Genomic DNA, 17,387 nt, shown 5'->3' with positions numbered 1-17,387 from the left:
GCCCAGCGACCCGTGAGTACCGGCTCATGTTACACCAGCTGTGTCTGGACCCCGACACCGGCACTCTCTACGTGTTCGGCGGCCGCGTGCTGCCCAGCGACCCGTGAGTACCGGCTCATGTTACACCAGCTGTGTCTGGACCCCGACACCGGCACTCTCTACGTGTTCGGCGGCCGCGTGCTGCCCAGCGACCCGTGAGTACCGGCTCATGTTACACCAGCTGTGTCTGGACCCCGACACCGGCACTCTCTACGTGTTCGGCGGCCGCGTGCTGCCCAGCGACCCGTGAGTACCGGCTCATGTTACACCAGCTGTGTCTGGACCCCGACACCGGCACTCTCTACGTGTTCGGCGGCCGCGTGCTGCCCAGCGACCCGTGAGTACCGGCTCATGTTACACCAGCTGTGTCTGGACCCCGACACCGGCACTCTCTACGTGTTCGGCGGCCGCGTGCTGCCCAGCGACCCGTGAGTACCGGCTCATGTTACACCAGCTGTGTCTGGACCCCGACACCGGCACTCTCTACGTGTTCGGCGGCCGCGTGCTGCCCAGCGACCCGTGAGTACCGGCTCATGTTACACCAGCTGTGTCTGGACCCCGACACCGGCACTCTCTACGTGTTCGGCGGCCGCGTGCTGCCCAGCGACCCGTGAGTACCGGCTCATGTTACACCAGCTGTGTCTGGACCCCGACACCGGCACTCTCTACGTGTTCGGCGGCCGCGTGCTGCCCAGCGACCCGTGAGTACCGGCTCATGTTACACCAGCTGTGACTGGACCCCGACACCGGCACTCTCTACGTGTTCGGCGGCCGCGTGCTGCCCAGCGACCCGTGAGTACCGGCTCATGTTACACCAGCTGTGATTTGTCATTTACACCGACTAGATTGGTACCACATCGACGTCTTTTTCTGCCGTGAAGCAGTAATTTGTAAGCATTATTGTATTTTCGTCTGAAGGGCGCCGTAGCTAGTCAAATTACTGGGCAAATGACACAACATCTTAAGTCCAAAAGTGATGAGCGCAATTGTAGTGCCGTTCAGAGTTTTAAGGTTTTACAAGGATTCTGATCGCCAATGCATTGTAATGGGCGGGGTGTATTAATTAAAATCAGCCGAACGTTTTTGTCATAAAAAAAGCACAAATTTCAATGATTATCTTTGAGTTCATAAAGAGTTTTGCGTTAACCGACTAAAAATCTATCGCTATAAATGTATCTTAGACGTGAAGTTTTAATGTTTGACTTTCGTCACATACAACATTAAAGAATGTGTTCACAACTTGCAGGGACGAGTCAGCGGCCTCTCAATACTCTGGTCTGTACGCGTACTACATACAGACGGACACGTGGCAGCAACTGTTACCAGACAAGCATGACCTCCCCGCCCCGCAGCCGAGAGTTTCACACTCAATGCTATTTCATCCGGTGAGTAATTCTATGGTATGAACATGATAGATATAAATAAAATTAAAATAAAAATAAAAAGCCTTTTTATTTGCTCCTATGAACTAAGTAACATTTTGTTTAGTGGATTAGTAATTATAATGAAATAAAGTAATTTTAGTTAGTATTTATTAGTAAAGGTAATATTTATTTGATTTCATTCATAGGAACCCCCGTGCGGGTGAAGGCCTCCTCCAGGTTGTGTTATTTATCCCTATCTTGTGCCAATCCGAGCCAGTGTTTGCCTGCAGTCTCGTGACCAGCATTTGAGCGGACGACCTAGTTTGCGCTTTTCATTTCCCGGTCCTTTCCACTTTGTGACCACTTTCGTCCAACGGCCATCCTCAAGTCTCGCTACATGACCGGCCCATTTCCATTTTAGTCTTCTGATATGTTGTATAGCATCTCTAAGTTTGGTACGTTTCCGAATTTCTTCATTTCTGAGTCTCTCTCTGGTGTCTCTTCAAAACGTAATATATATACATAGGAAAAAATAAAACAGTTGCATTCATAGAGCTTAACTATGAACCTCAATTTTTTTCTATATTTTCGCAGCTGCCACAGTCCATCTAGACATTTAGATGGTCTAAGAGGTAAACAATAAACAATAGATTCGGACAACATTCCCATTTCCCAGACGCAGCGTCGCCTGTACATGTTCGCCGGCCAGCGCAACAAGGAGCAGCTGCTGGACATCTGGTGGTGGGACGTGGACAGCGGCCGCTGCGGCGCCATCTGCCCCGGCGTCACGCCCGCCCCGCCCCCCGCGGCCACGCCCCTCACCCCCGCGCCTGCCGCCGGCTTCACGCAGCGGGCCACTATCGACCCCGACACTGATGAGATCTTTGTGTTGTCCGTGAGTACTACGCCATTCGTGTATTGACATGAAATATGACAATTAACCGAGGAAATTAACAATTCAAAATTGTTTTATCTATTACTAGCGGCCCGCTCCGGCTTCGCACGGTAATAAAATATAGCCTATGTAATTCACCGAAAAAATTATTAAAATTGATCCAGTAGTTTTGATTTATTCATTACTGACCGTGGCCCGCACGCGTTAAATTTGGAGTAAAACAATCCTTCTTTCCCTAAACCATGAGGATTTCCTGCTGTCTTTGGAATATCTAAATTCATACACTACATTTTTAATTATTTACTTTTTACATTTTTACCTATTTATTTTATTTTTATACAATTATTTATTCAAAGTGATATAGGGAGAACCGTGGCCTCCGACGCGCTATTTATATGCACGCTCCCGCTGGCCGGCCGGAACCGCAGCAAACGCTACGTCCCGCAATTTTAAATCTGTAATATCTTCGAAAATATTCATTTAAATCATATGCTGTTAAGGGCCATATAGATCTATATTAAATCAACAATGTATTTAAGGTATTTAATTTAGATAAGGATTAATGCTGTATTGGTTAAAATCGCTTCGAAAATTAACCATTATTTGTCGTAAAAAGTAAATGACAAAAAATGTTATTGTGAGATGTACATAAGAGATAGACATATACCACAGCGGAGTTTTCTATAGACCTTTTCAATTTGTACAATACTTAGTACATTATTTTGATAAATCTCGTAGGGTTAAGCCTGCGTTTCAATGTAAGCGAAAAAATGTAATTATTTACGACATCACATTAAAAACGTCAAAATAACAGTATTATTCCGCTATTTAATGGATGTTATACATATTATGAACCTTCGTCTTCAATTACTTTATCTATTAAGAAATCGCATCAACATCCGTTGAGTAGTTTTAAAGATTTAAGCATACATAGGGATATAGGGACAGAGAAAGCGACTTTGTTTTATAGTATGTAGTGACTATTTAATTTTATTAAATTTCTTATTACAAGATATTTATACTTTAAAGCCGGAATATTGTTTTAGTTATCAGTTTTAGTTCTATTTCATTCATTATTAACATTAAATAAAATTACATAGCAGATGGAAATCACTGGTTGGCCCTGCACAGGATTTCCTAGTGAGCCATCCAGAGGAATTTAATACATTAAAGATTTGTTTCTATTTTTGAGACTGACACTGTAAATGTATATTAAGCATAAAAAACAATTGTAATTATAATTAATAATAAATAAATGAATGAATTTATATAATACATATGAGATTTCCACCTATGTATTGACTCCTAAAGACTTGAAATTTGGTAGGAATATTCATTTCGTCGAGTAGAGGTCAACTTTTGCGTATTTTACAAAATTCCACACCCAAGAGTTTTTTTTTCTTGTGAACAGAACAACATCTGTCGGTTCAGCCAGTTGTTTTATTAAAGTTGTTTCTTCTTGTACATTCTTCAAACAATATAAAATAAAATAACACTTAATTAAAATTTACATACGCGGACGCTTTTTAGACGCGATCTCTAATCTTAGATTATTAATCCTGAATATTCTTTATTAAAATATTAAACTTCTTTACCGAATGCATATAATATATTAAACGATTATTTGTCACATTTCTCCAAATAAAAGTAAAAAATCACGTCATCCCATAATTGGATTGGAAAAGTGAGTAAAAAACGTTTAAAAAATCGCTTATTAGAATGATAACGGCAGGAAATCGGTTAATATATCTTTCTTGGCTCGCCAATTTAGAATTGCGTATAGAAATTGCCTGTAAAATAGGAGTTGAAATTTTTTTTTAATTGATTTCCCTCACATCTGACATATTAATTTCAAATAAGTATTTATTCCAAGATTTATAGGAGATTCGGTATTCGAACATTGCATTGCATCTACAGAGTATACGCCCCTGCAAAACGATAGTTAGCTTACTGTTGTAACCGCTGATTGAAAAGTGTCTGAAACGTTTACTCTGGATGCGCAGTGTCTACATTGTATCGTGCGTAAATTCAAATTAGGATCAATTGTGGTTCTCATTTCTTTTCGTTTATCGTATTTTACGTTCTTTTTTTAAATAAAAGTGATTTGAAGTTTTTCTTTAACATGACAGGTAACATTGACAGTAACCTTCGTCTATCTTTGCTATTATGAATGTGTATTTTATGCGATTTAATTTGCTTTAACAATAATTAAAAACGTAATATTTATTACAATTGACAGCTGGGAACACATACAAACTGTAGGAATTTCTTGTAGGATCTGGCCCAAGATCCTTGAAACATCCCTTTTGAATTAAACACTTTTAAAAGGATTATAACGCCTATATAATAATTGTAACTATTTACATTAATTACATAAAATTTTGCGTAAAAGTTACATTTTCTTTATTATTTTGGCTAAACCGAAGTTTCGAGAACTTTCCACATCACGTATTCAGGGGTACGCGTTTTCATCCTTTAAAAAGTGTTTTATTTAAATGAATGTGTAACACTCAAATAAAAACTAAAAGTATATAGTAATAAGTTGAACCGTTTGCCTATCCAAATAATGGACGAAGAATCCAAAAAAAAAAAACGAATGTCGCAAACGTCAGAAAATTTTAGGAACCAACTTCACCCTGTTACTTTTATTAAAAAACATCTCTTTTGTCCAAATGATGACCGTGAAACTGGTGTGTCCGCAGGGCATGAGTAAAGAGAAGGATCGGCGCGTGTGTAACACGCTGTGGGCATTGTCTCTGCGGCGACTGGCGTGGACGTGTGTGTACCGCAACGACAGCGTGGCGCCCAACCACCCGCGACCACGGTTCGCGCACCAGCTGGTGTACGACCCGCACAGGAAGGTATACCGCTTGTTGCGTGATGATTAGGCCCATCGCAGACGACAGACTATGCGTGACGCACTTTTTAGTCTGTGATAATAAAATATATAGAATTATATGCAGTACCGCATACGACTTGCAAAAATTGTGACACACAAAATATCCTCGTAGATCAAACAGACCGCGCCGTACAAAAAGTGCGCCAAAAAAATATAACGTTCGCGTTAACACGCGCTAACGCAACGACGCTCACTTTAGTCTGTAGTCTGCACTTGCTAGTGATTGTCGTGTATCATGGCTCTAGACATCGATGTATCGATATTGATTCAAGAAATAGCAAACAGACCAGCACTGTATGATACATCTTTGGCAGAGTATCATGACTGAAATAAAACTTGAAAACAAAATTTTTATGATCGATGCGGGACTCGAACCCACGACCTCTGGCGTTCCTTGCCAGTGCTTTCCCAACCTGAGCTAACCGTTCGAATGACATATCGTAATAAAATCTTGTATGCTTTGTTCCACTCTCAGGTTGTGGCTTCATCTACACTATCTACTTTACCACTGTTGATAACCTGCTCAACCGCAATATTTGCATATTAGGAAAGTGACTTGAGATGTCGCTCTTGTAAATCTAAACAATTTGTTATGTTTTTAAAGTGATAACCACTTCTAGGATTAATACACAAATAAAATTTGAAAACAAATTTTATGAACGATGCGGGACTCGAACGCACGACCTCTGGCATTCCGTGCCAGTGCTCTCCCAACTGAGCTAACCGTTCGTGTGACGTATCGTCATAAAACCTTGTTCAACTCTCAGGTTGTGGTTTCATCAAAAAAATTGTGGGATGAAGTGTGCAAATTTAATTAGATATAGTTTTATCTCAAGTATGAAATTATACTCCGCAATCTCTGTACTTCCATTGCGTGTACATCCCTACAGTTCTGCCGAAAAAATGGCCGAAAGTGTACGCCGTGTGCGTTGAGTCTGTAATATCTGCCAACGATATTTTGCGCGCAATGCAGAATCGATAGCATAAAAAGTGTGTCATCTGCGATAGGCCTTACATGAGCAAGGGGAAACATTGCGATTACATTACTTTAGGGGTGTTCTAGCGGAGGCAGCTCCTAATTTTCCCGATAAGTATTAAATCTGAAGTGGTCGCAAATTGGCATTCAAAAAACTGCTTGTAGTATTTTAAGCAATTATACGGTCAGTTTGGAGGTCAATGGTGGAAATTACATTAAAATCGTTGGAGTTGTTTCCGAGATTTAGAATATAAATTGCTCGTTTAAAGATGATATGAGATAAAATTTATTGTGACGATTCAAAGGCGATTAGTTTAACCCAAATTGAATATTCTTTTTTTGAATTTGAAGTTGTGGCAACCTCGCAACTTGGTGGCCCGGGTCACATTGGAAATTTAGACCGGCGGGGTCTTATGATGACGATGGTAACACTTTGGAATAGGCAATAACAATACAATAGACGTACGTACCTTGAACTGCTACTAACACTCGATGATTCTCCACCAGCCACAGGGATTCTCACGTGGTCGATAGGATCTTGGAGATCATGCGCGTGCGCGACGGTTTCGTTCGAACGGCTCGCGTTGACAGACGTGTGTAGACTGGCGGGGTCACGTGGAAGACACCCGTAACGAACGTCGGGCATGACAGCTAGTTTTAGCTGCATGTTGTCATTGCACCAAATTCTAGTGCCAACCATCGTTCATCGGTGGCGCGAAATATAAAAGTGTTACAGTAACGGAACAGACGTTGTTTTTCTGGCATCAGATCCACTATCTGTTTGGCGGCAATCCCGGCTCGGCGGGGAGTCCGCGGCTCCGGTTGGACGACCTGTGGTCGCTGCGGCTCCAGCGGCCGAGCTCCTCGGGCGTGGTGGGCGTGGCCCGCGCCGCCATCCGCGAGGCGTGCTACCGCGAGCTGGCGGCCGACCCGCGCCTCGCGCCCGCCGCCTTGCACTACCTGCGGCACGACCTGCACGCGGCCACCGACCACGGGGACCCGCTGCAGGTGACACGAGACACTCCTGACAATATACAAATACAAATATTTTATTTTGTCTCAACAGAAAACGTATTATATCACAACCATTAGGTACAAACATTAAGAAGTCTACATAGGTTATGTTATCATAAGTTTGGTAAATGCATCTAGACAAGTTTTTTTTTCTCCTCTGATATTTTCTTGTCTCCTTGGTGGTTAATTTTTGTCATGTACTTCATTTTTATAGTCATCGAACTGATCTAAATGTTTGCTGACTATCCGGTGGTGAATCTATCAGCAAGGTTAGGATTGCTGTGTCTTTTCATTTTCAGTCTGTTGTATATGACACTACCAGTGCCCTCCAGTTGGGAAGCCAAATTATTTATATGGCATTACAGTCGCAGCTGGTACTTTATGCTGTAGTTGGCGATTTCCTCTTTCACAGTGTTCAGTTTTAGATCAGCATGCATCAGCATGTTGCTAATATACTTGGCAATGTTACACATATTTCGTATTATTTTTCTTTGAAATCGTTGCAGTATTTCTACATTGCTGTTCTTTGCTGTGCCCCATAGTTGAATCCCATAGGTCCATATTGGTTTAAGTGTCGCTTTGTAAATGGATATTTTGACAACTTAGATTTGCGTCCGATCATCCAGTACATATCTCTCACTCTAGCATCAAGTTGTTTTCTTTTGGCCCATATGTGTTTTCACCAGGTCAGTCTGCAGTCTAGATGCATTTCTAAGTACTTAGCATCATCCGCTTGAGGAACGTTTTCGTTATACAGATGAACTGGAGAACATGTTTGCTTACGAAGTGTATAGGTTACGTGTACTGAATTGTTTTGGTTTGCTTTTATTCTTTATTTATCAAGCTACGCTTCCACTTCCGACAGTTATGATTGGAGATCAGCCGAGGCCTGTACTGGGTGATCATGTACTGCTAATAGGACTGTGTCATCAGCATAGGTTGCAGTTATGTTTGTGGCATGTGTGGGTAGGTCGGCAGTATACACAAGGTAGAGGACTGGACCCAATAGACTTCCTTGAGGCACCCCTGAGCGAATAAGGTATATTTTAGATGTATTGTTATTACATTTGACTTCAAAGCATCTGTCGGCGAGGTACGATCGAAGGATGGAGAAGACGGAATGATGCAGTCTTTCTTTTATTTTATACAATAATCCATCATGCCAAACTTTATCGAACGCCTGGCCGATATCAAGAAAAACGTCTTGTCCTCAAAGGTGCGACTTACATCTGTAAGCCGATGTACCTGTTCTATGGTGCCATGTTTCTCCCGAAGACCAAATTGATGAGTCGGTATTATGTCAGACAAGTGAAGTCTAAGTCTATTTAACAATACTTTTTTAAAATGCTTCCCAGTCACACTCAGTAGGCTAATTGGGCGATAAGAGTTAGGTTTATGAGGTGGTTTACCAGGCTTCGCTATCATTATGACTTGTGCCATTTTCCATTAGCAAGGGAAGATTTCCAGGCGTATGCAGGCATTGTAGATGATATTGAGGAACATAATTCCTTTTTTGGGCAATTTTTTCAAGATGGTTGGGTCAATTGAGTCATATCCTGGTGCTTTTACTTCCTGAAGCTTCCTAACTTCTTTTTGTATTTCCCTTGGCGAAACACTTCTTAGAGGCGGAAAAAGTTGAAGCGGTGAAAGAAGAAAATTTGCAATCTCTTCGTCTTGTTTGGGATATTTAGTGCTGTGTGGCTGAAAGACTTTGTTAAGATGTTCGGCAAAAGCTGTATTTTTCTGCATCTGATCTAGCCCATTCACCGGGCTTTTTTTGAAGCAGAGGAGTGTGCGTAGTAGGTCTTTTCAATTTCCCTGTAGCTTTCCATAACGAGTGGTTTGTGTCTTTATGTACGAAAAGGCTTGCAAGATATGATTGCATGTCATTGTTTACTGCTTCAGTTATCATTTTCTTTAATTCCTCTGAAGCCTTGTTAAAGCAGGCTTTGTCGCAGGGGTATCCAGTTCTGTGTCACTCTTTTCGTAATTTCCTTCTTACTTTTACTTTGTCCTTTATATATGTATTAGGAAACTCAGGTGGTTTTGATATTTTTATCACCCCGATTGGAGTACTGTATTCAATTGCGCAGTGAATGAGTTTGTTAAATGATTCAATTGCAATTTCAATATCGTTCACATTTTTAAGAGGAATATTTTAGGTCTATATTTTTTTCTATGATATTACTAAATTCATTCCAGTCTGTTTTTTGTTGTATAGTCTGTAGGGGGTTTTTGTCAAGCTTACTTTACTGAGTGTGATCTGAAGACAAGTCAATACATTCTGTTATGTTAAGATTATCTTCTGAATCGTTTTTAATTCTGAAGAAATCCAGTTAGTCAGGTAGTTTATTTTCGTCCGTTGGCCAGTAAGTGGGCTTACCGAGCGAGAAACTTTTGAGATTGAGCTCATTCAGAACAGAATATAACTGTTATTGTTCACAGCCTGGAGCTCCAGAACTCATGTTTAGAATTCCAGTCACCACCACAGATGAACTTATTTCCTAGTATGTCAAAATAATTTTTAAAGTCCTCTTTGCAGATTTTGTGCCTAGGTGGACAATAAATAGCAGACACTGTCATTTTTTAGTTTCTAGCAGGAGATGGATGATTGGTAGTGTAAATTTCGTATCCATTTATTTTCATGTGTGTTTCACATGTGAATCTAGTTTCTGAGATCAGAGCAATGTCAATTGTTTCTGTTTTCATGAACAGACAACCTATTGGCATTCCATGTCGCAATTCTAAGATTTAGGAGCATTTTTGTACAAAAGGCTTGATAAGCGGCCTAAATAATATTTGTGGCCATTAGTAGCTTTTGTGATATTTTGGGTTGATTGTATATTATAATCTTGCTTTGTTTGAACATAGTTCCGAATTGGTTTAATGTTTCCATAATTTTGATGGGGAGGTTTTTTTTGGTTTTGTTTTGTGTCAGTTCTTTGTACTTCTGATACTTTATACATCCTTTGTAACTTGCAGGATGTGACTCCTGACAGTTGGCACATTTGGCTTCGGTGTTTGGTTATTTTGTGCAGGATAGTGTTGAGTGTTCACCACCACATATAACACATCTATAAGGCCTCATACACTTATAAGGTGCTTCAAATGAGACTTTCATGTAATTTAGATTATTGACACTAAATATATATTAATTGTTATTTTTTGGTTCAATATCTACTTAGAACAGTGGTAGATGGTTTTTTGTTTCCATGTTCCGGACATTCAATATATGTCTCACATCATGTCCCAGAGCATATAATTATTCCCTAATTACTTCAGTGTAGGCTCTCAGTACAACTCTGTATGCTCTCTCACATTTTAGTTGGTAGGTGTAGTGGCTTATGTTGTTTTTTCTAAAGTCTTCTCTTATTAATTTATAGGTCTCTATGTCTGATGGCATTATTTTGACTATGTTTCCTGCTTTCATGGTAGTCATTGTAAACTTTTCACGGGTAGTAATTTTGGCCTTGGCTTCATTAAGTGTAGTCACTTCTAAAACACCAGTGACAAATATTGGTTCCGGTTTTGGGATTTTTGCTGCTCTCTTTCTTGATTTCTCAAGTCGCCACCTTCGTCCGCATTCCATAGTTGAAACTGGTTTGATGTTGGCACTGGATAATTAGTTTTTAATAGTTTTATAGTGATCATCTTTATTGGGATTTATCTCTGTTCTTTTTCGCTTAGGATTTGGTATGTGATCTCTCTGCCAATGCTGTTTGCTCTGTTCTGAAGCTTTAAATGCAGTATTTGTAAATTCACTGGGGACTGCCCCTAATGAGTTACTTCTATGTCTCACATGCTAGGGAGGAAAGTTTTTGAACTAGGGTCATATTTTTGTTTTTTTTGTTTTTCATTTCTTTTTTCCATGTTGTTCCCACGAGTATGGGTCGATTTAAAAGGTCACAAGAAGGGTGACGACCATCCCTCCAAGAAGGCAAATACGCACGAAGTTTGCCAGGTGCATCGCGGTTGGCGCTCACAACTAGTAACCATTCATCCTCTAGGCACGTTTCCCACCAAAGGATTGGGGTGTTTTTTATAGAGATTTTCTTTCTCATGGTCGAGGCGGTGAAGCCAAGACCCCCGATCGCTACGCGGTTGCGGGATGGATTGATCATTTGCAACCAACCTCTTTAGGTTTACTAGGGCTTCTTGCCGGGATATTTGACCGCCGCCCGAGTCTTGGCGGTGTAATTCCTTTAGCACCACCCAGGGGGTAAGTGTGGGGTTATGGATAGGTATGTCCCACGGGCGCGAATTACTTGACCCCCAGACAAGTAGGTACGAAGTTGTTACTGCCAGGACTTCTTAAATAAACTAGGTACATACAAACAGTAGGTTTATGTGAAACAGACATAAGAGCAAGCTTAAATATACAAAAAGTATGCAGCTCTTACACTCAAGTTTCAAGTTATTTTGGATCAGCATTTTTGAAGTCATACTTCTTTAGGCTCGTTATGAAAAAACTATAAGAGTGAAATTTTAAGATGCGCGCGCAGCACTGTAACACAAAAGTAACAGGGTGAGATTGGTTCCCAAATTTTGCTGACGTTTGCGACATTCGTTATTTTTTTTTTTTGGTTTCTTCATCCATTATTAGGATAGGCAAAGAATTCTAGCCCGTACAGCCGTATTCGTTATTTAATAATTAGCTGTGAAGGCCATCGTACCAAGATTATTATAATATTGTTCTTTCTACAAACGTAGAACAGCACGACTTTCTATAAACGTGAGTAAATGGTGAGAGTGAAATTATTGGATGCGCACGCATCACTGTAACATAAAAGCAACAGGGTAAAGTTGCAAACGTAGAATAGCACAAGGAATAAATAATTTTAAGAATTTTTGCTTTGTTGGGCCAAAGAAGTAGAACTTTTTGCGTGCATACATAAGTACACACATACTTTTTTTACACACATAAGGAGATCTAGTGTTATGTGATGACCAATGCCCACATTCTCTTACAACACCAGAGGAATCAGAGGAGCATTGCCGGCCTTTGAGGAAGGTTTACACGCTTCTGTTGAAGGTACCCATGTCGTAACGTCGCCGAAACACCGTTTCAGGACAAGGAACGAGCGGGACCGCACAAGGAAGCTCATTCCATAGCTTCGTAGAAGTATTTATATTATATTTCGAATAGAAGAAAGTTCCTTGAATACCTCATTGAAGGAACGCCTCCAGATTCTAGGTGGTGGAGATGATATTCTAATTTGTGGTGTGTCGTGTGAAAGTGGACGCGGTGGCAGGAATCAAGTGAAACAGCTCATCGGAACACTCCCGTGATAAATGCGCAACGCAACGTCAAGTGATCCAGTCATTCACAGCACTGGGTCCCCAATAATTTTAGCTGCTCTGTTTTGCACGTTGTCAAATGGATCGAGCTGATACTAATTGATAGTCAAACAATGAATCATCATCACTATAGTTTTTGTGAATTGTTGAAATGAATAATGTAAAAAACATTGTAACTACTTATAACTATTTGCAAAATATGCTCGAGGGGATGGACAAAAATGTATAGAAATCTTAAAAATAGAGATGGCTGATATCTGTTTAGAGTAACTTAACTAAAGTAGATTACAAAAGTAGATGTTATACTAAAACAACTTGTTCTCAGGTGGCGAACTTCCAGAAACTGGCAACCCTTCTATTCTCCGGCGAAAAGAGTGACGAGCGCAGTCCGGTGTCGCTGTCGCCGCGGCGCACGCGCACGTTGGCCGCGAGGCGGGCGCGGGCGCCGCTACAGGCCGACCACGTGAGGGTGTTGGCTCAGGTGGGGGACAGTACACTCTTGTAGGACTAAGGAACCACGGGATCATATCGACCTGAGAAAACTTTTTTTTAAATAAGGGATGAGATGAGCAGAGTTCAGCTGATGGTTATTGATACGCCCTGCCTATTGCAATGTAGTGCCACCGCCAAGGATTCTTGAAAAACCCGAAAATTCTGAGCGGTATTAAAACTGCGCTCGTCACCTTGAGACATAAGTCGACATTTGCCCAGGAATTTCACTAGCTATGGCACCCTTCTGACCGAAACACAGTAATGCTTACACATTACTGCTTCACGGTAGATATAGGCGCCGTTGTGGTACCCATAATCTAGCCGGTCTCCGATGCAAAGGAGCCTCGCACTGGTAAAACTGTAAAAAATCATTTCTCATTGTTTGTTTGTATATAAACTTTTGCTAAATGTGTTTGTCTATAGGAGGAACTAGTTCGACCTAGTCTGTATTAGTTGATCCTATAGTCTGCAGGATGAACTAGTTTTGCCTAGGAAAAACTAGTTTGTTCTAAAATTCAGTTTGGCCGGTAACATATTATATATGGCAAAAAAAACTTATAATATTTCTTGAGATCACTGGACGAACACATCCAGGTTTTTGACGAGTATTATTGGAAGTGGAAGAGACTGTGGACAGAATCAAGTTAAATAGTGATTATCTGGTTATATTCTGAATTAATGACTTTACTTACGATACTATCTTATAAGTATTAATGTGGGTGATAATTAAAACCTTATGTATTTTATTGTATCTAATAATAAAAAAATGTATTAAATTGTATTTATAAGACTATAAAATAACAATTCTGCAACAACTAGGAATCCTAAAGGAATCAATTTTGAATCAAAATAAATGTCTTTTATGCCTTTTAAATGTGTTTTTAAAATATTTATTGTTAATCACTTATACCCAGTAAAAGGAACGAAAGTAGCACGCTTTAATCTCCAGCTCATTTATTTTTTATTGCTGCCAAGGCAAAGAGCGTTTGACGAAAGCTGTTGTAATACTCCGCAGGTGCTAGGCATCGACGACAGTACTCCTGAGCCGACCCAGCCCTTCGAGGAGTGTCTCCCGCCCACCCCCGACACCTGGGACGTGGGCCACGACGCGGAGGACCACACGGCCGACCCGCACTGGGACTCGCGCCAGTCGCGCATCCAACTGTACGACCGCCTCGCGCACTACTACAAGCCGTCCACGGTGCCGCCGCAGGGAGACATCATGGACTTGGTGACTCTGTAGGTTGTGACACTACACCTACTCAACGCCAGAAAATTGATTGATTGAAGTAAGCGTTACTTTCCGGAAATCCATAATTATCCAAATGTTTTGAGTTTTCTTTAGTGTTAATTCCGCCAATATTTGTCTCTAAGCAATGCGATGCGTGTTTCGCCTCTACACGAGGCATCCTTAGGAGATGATAATTCGCCAAACTCTGGCACGAGACTCAACGCCAATCCAATACGAAGGGTAACTAGAGCTATCGATTCGGTATCAACGAGTTGTCAACTAGGCGATCCACGCGGTGGTCACCAGTGGAAAGCTTGACGTCAACAATTGGGAAGCGCGTTGTCAACTAGCTCGACCTCAACCAACAGGAATGAAGACTCTTGTTCATGCCGTGTTGGTTGAGGTCTCTAGGGGCGACGAGTTGACAACGCGTCGTTGCTCCTCGTTGTCGCCGGATTCGTCGACAACGAGGAGCAAACGGGTCGGTGACAGTCAATACGTGAATGCGTGGAGCACGCATCGCCTTATACTTTCAACTTACTAGTTGACAAATATACACTCTTATGTGACACAACATAAAACTTATATTTCAATGCTATACTGTGAGTTGAGTTGGAGTGGAGGAGACGTTGAGTCGGTGCAATGTACGAAGATCTTAATGTTTGAATAAAATATTATGGGTATTTGAGCTTTTTGAGAAACTTTCATAGTCTACTTTAATATGTGGATTTTCAAATAAAAGTAGTCCGAAAGACATAATCACCGTTAATTTTTGCATTTTTTTATATAATACCTAAAATATATATGAAACCCGTACAATTATAACTGTTTTTTAACATTAATATCATCGCGAAAAATATCCGTTATATACCTACTTATCCCGACGTTTCCCGCGAATTCCAACATAGGCGACTATGAGACGTAGTATTCCACAGGTTTTTTTACTAAAATATTCATGTACTTATCCAAATATATAATTATAGTATATGCCAAAAGATGTCAATGATATACTATATTAGTTCGTGTATAATGTGTATCCTAAAATGGATTCATTGTACACGTCTGTTATTAAATACTGACAAAGTTCTAGGAACTTTGGAACTTTCAATTTTATTATTATTATTGTTACACAATTATTATTGTATTATTGCTCTATGATACTATTTATGGTTAAAATGGCGTTTCTTATATTAATCTCTTTATGGCACATTCTTCACTCGAAGCTTTTACTTGTAGACATATCTGATCACTAATTGTTTTGGAGCGCTTTCGCACTACGTCCGATCAGACTCCGATCCTTGAAAACACGGTCCGAAGAAGAAGAAGAAGTAGTTTACGCACTAGATCCGGCTTCCGTCATCTGATTTCTTCCCCTCAACCGTTAATCTCTGTTCCGGAGAAGATTATCGAATAGACGGACCGAAGTAGCCATAGTATTATTTGTATGAACGCTCGCGCATTGCGTCCGATCTGAATCAGAATTACAGGGATGTGTAGTGTTGTTCCTATCTTGATACCTTCATAAGTACTTAGACGTAAACAATAATAAATATTGTCTGATTAAGAACTGAGTTTTACTTATCTTAAAGTGACTGCAAGCATTTCTTCTGGCGGTATACATTGTCTAAATTTTGTGTCTTATCGCAAAATATTATATTTTATGTGATGTTAAATGAAATTGAAAGTGGACACACTCATTCGGTAGTCATTATAAAATTGCCTGTCGAAGTGACGATTAACACTGCGTGGTGATTGTAAAAAGCTCCTTTTAAACGTCGGTTCACCAAGACAGGTTGCGCCCAGAATTCTTTACTTCTGCGCCCTCGTACGTACAATAACATTGCCAAGAGTTGACGCCGCTTCGCGTAAAATGCCGTATACTCAAAAATTGGCCTCTGAATTGGTTGGAATTTGATTAGAGATCAGACTAGTGCGTAAGCTATATCCGAATTCGGTTCAAGATTTCTAGATCTGTATTTTCACGGGTACTGATCTGACTGTGATCGGACGTAGTGCGAAATTTGAAATACCATGCGGACATAAATATCCCACGCTGGTACATATCCTCTGGGCGCATACAAATAAAATCATGTTTGTATTTAAAATATAAAATTATAAATAAAAAAGGGTGTTTGTTGAAGATCAGAAGTAAAACTAATTATAAAATAAAAACATTTGTAATATATATAATTATGTATAATAATTGATATAGAAAAAGTACTAGAGTAATTCTAGTATTTGTTTTTCTGACAGAACATCATTTGTGATCAGTTGCCCTTTAAAAATGATACAATTGTGGTGGGGATGTTACCCATGCTATACTTTTTGACGCTATCGTCAATCTATATACTCTCTCATACACACATACATATGTAGACACGCGTATTATATTAAATAACATAAGAATATATACCGTATTGGAAAAGAACATACGGTCACCAAGCGAAAGTATCAAGGAGACTTTCAAACGAGCGATATTATTATATTTAGATTTACTAACACTGAAATTTTATAAAGTTGCTTCAAACGCTGAAACAATTTAAACTGATTTTTATGTCTAATTCAAATTAGTACGACTATATCTTACATCACTCTTGTCTATGTTAAATTTTTAACAATTTCTCATATTGTCGACGTTATGTTATTCAATGACAATCGTAAGTGTCAGAGTTGGAATTAAAGGTTTGCGAGTTGATGTTCATGACGACCTCAACATTTTACTATAATTAGTTTAATATAAGCTATATTATCTGTATTTATGTCATGTTTATTGTAGATGTTTTCTTCAATTATAACTAACGATTTATTTACGTACATTTAATGAGTTGCCAGTGCATTTACCTGATATGTAGATTACCAAATGCATTTAGTTTGCGAGCAAATTATTATATTGTAGTTATTAATTTCTAATGTAATATTCTCTTTTACTGATTTCAATGCGAGGCGCCTTAACATGTATTTCTGTTTACGCACCGATCGTTTATGTTATTAGTGTAACTAAGTGACAGTATCTGAATTACTAATTCTCCATTATCTAAAACTAATACTTTTTGTTCTAAAGACCCAGACTAGCGAAACTCTAAGAAAAAAACGATTCACTCGGTTGTATGAAACGTGCTGTCATTGATAGATTGACAGATGACGGATATAATCTTGTAAAAAACGGAGATAGCCGAAAT

General features: G+C 39.9%; 1 protein-coding gene across 1 annotated transcript; it reads left to right on the top strand.

Moving 5' to 3' along the window:
- Positions 1-778: 778 nt before the first annotated feature.
- On the top strand, positions 779-15,680 carry LOC126972182 (muskelin). The gene is made up of 7 exons (XM_050818810.1): positions 779-831; positions 1,286-1,424; positions 2,080-2,298; positions 5,001-5,159; positions 6,942-7,181; positions 12,811-12,966; positions 13,993-15,680. Exons 2-7 carry the CDS (start codon positions 1,410-1,412, stop codon positions 14,218-14,220), a joined length of 1,017 nt encoding a protein of 338 aa, XP_050674767.1. The 5' UTR covers positions 779-831; positions 1,286-1,409; the 3' UTR covers positions 14,221-15,680.
- Positions 15,681-17,387: the final 1,707 nt, after the last annotated feature.

The sequence above is a fragment of the Leptidea sinapis genome, chromosome 25 (genome assembly GCF_905404315.1).
Source record: "Leptidea sinapis chromosome 25, ilLepSina1.1, whole genome shotgun sequence".
NCBI lineage: Eukaryota > Metazoa > Arthropoda > Insecta > Lepidoptera > Pieridae > Leptidea > Leptidea sinapis.
This window is presented reverse-complemented; position numbering and strand designations above follow the sequence as displayed.

What these genes read in the sequence shown, in the direction of transcription:
- LOC126972182 (XM_050818810.1), top strand. An exon ending in ATGAGATCTTTGTGTTGTCC is followed by an intron (nt 2,299 to 5,000) that starts GTGAGTACTACG and finishes GTGTGTCCGCAG; the next exon opens with GGCATGAGTAAAGAGAAGGA. An exon ending in ACGTGAGGGTGTTGGCTCAG is followed by an intron (nt 12,967 to 13,992) that starts GTGGGGGACAGT and finishes AATACTCCGCAG; the next exon opens with GTGCTAGGCATCGACGACAG.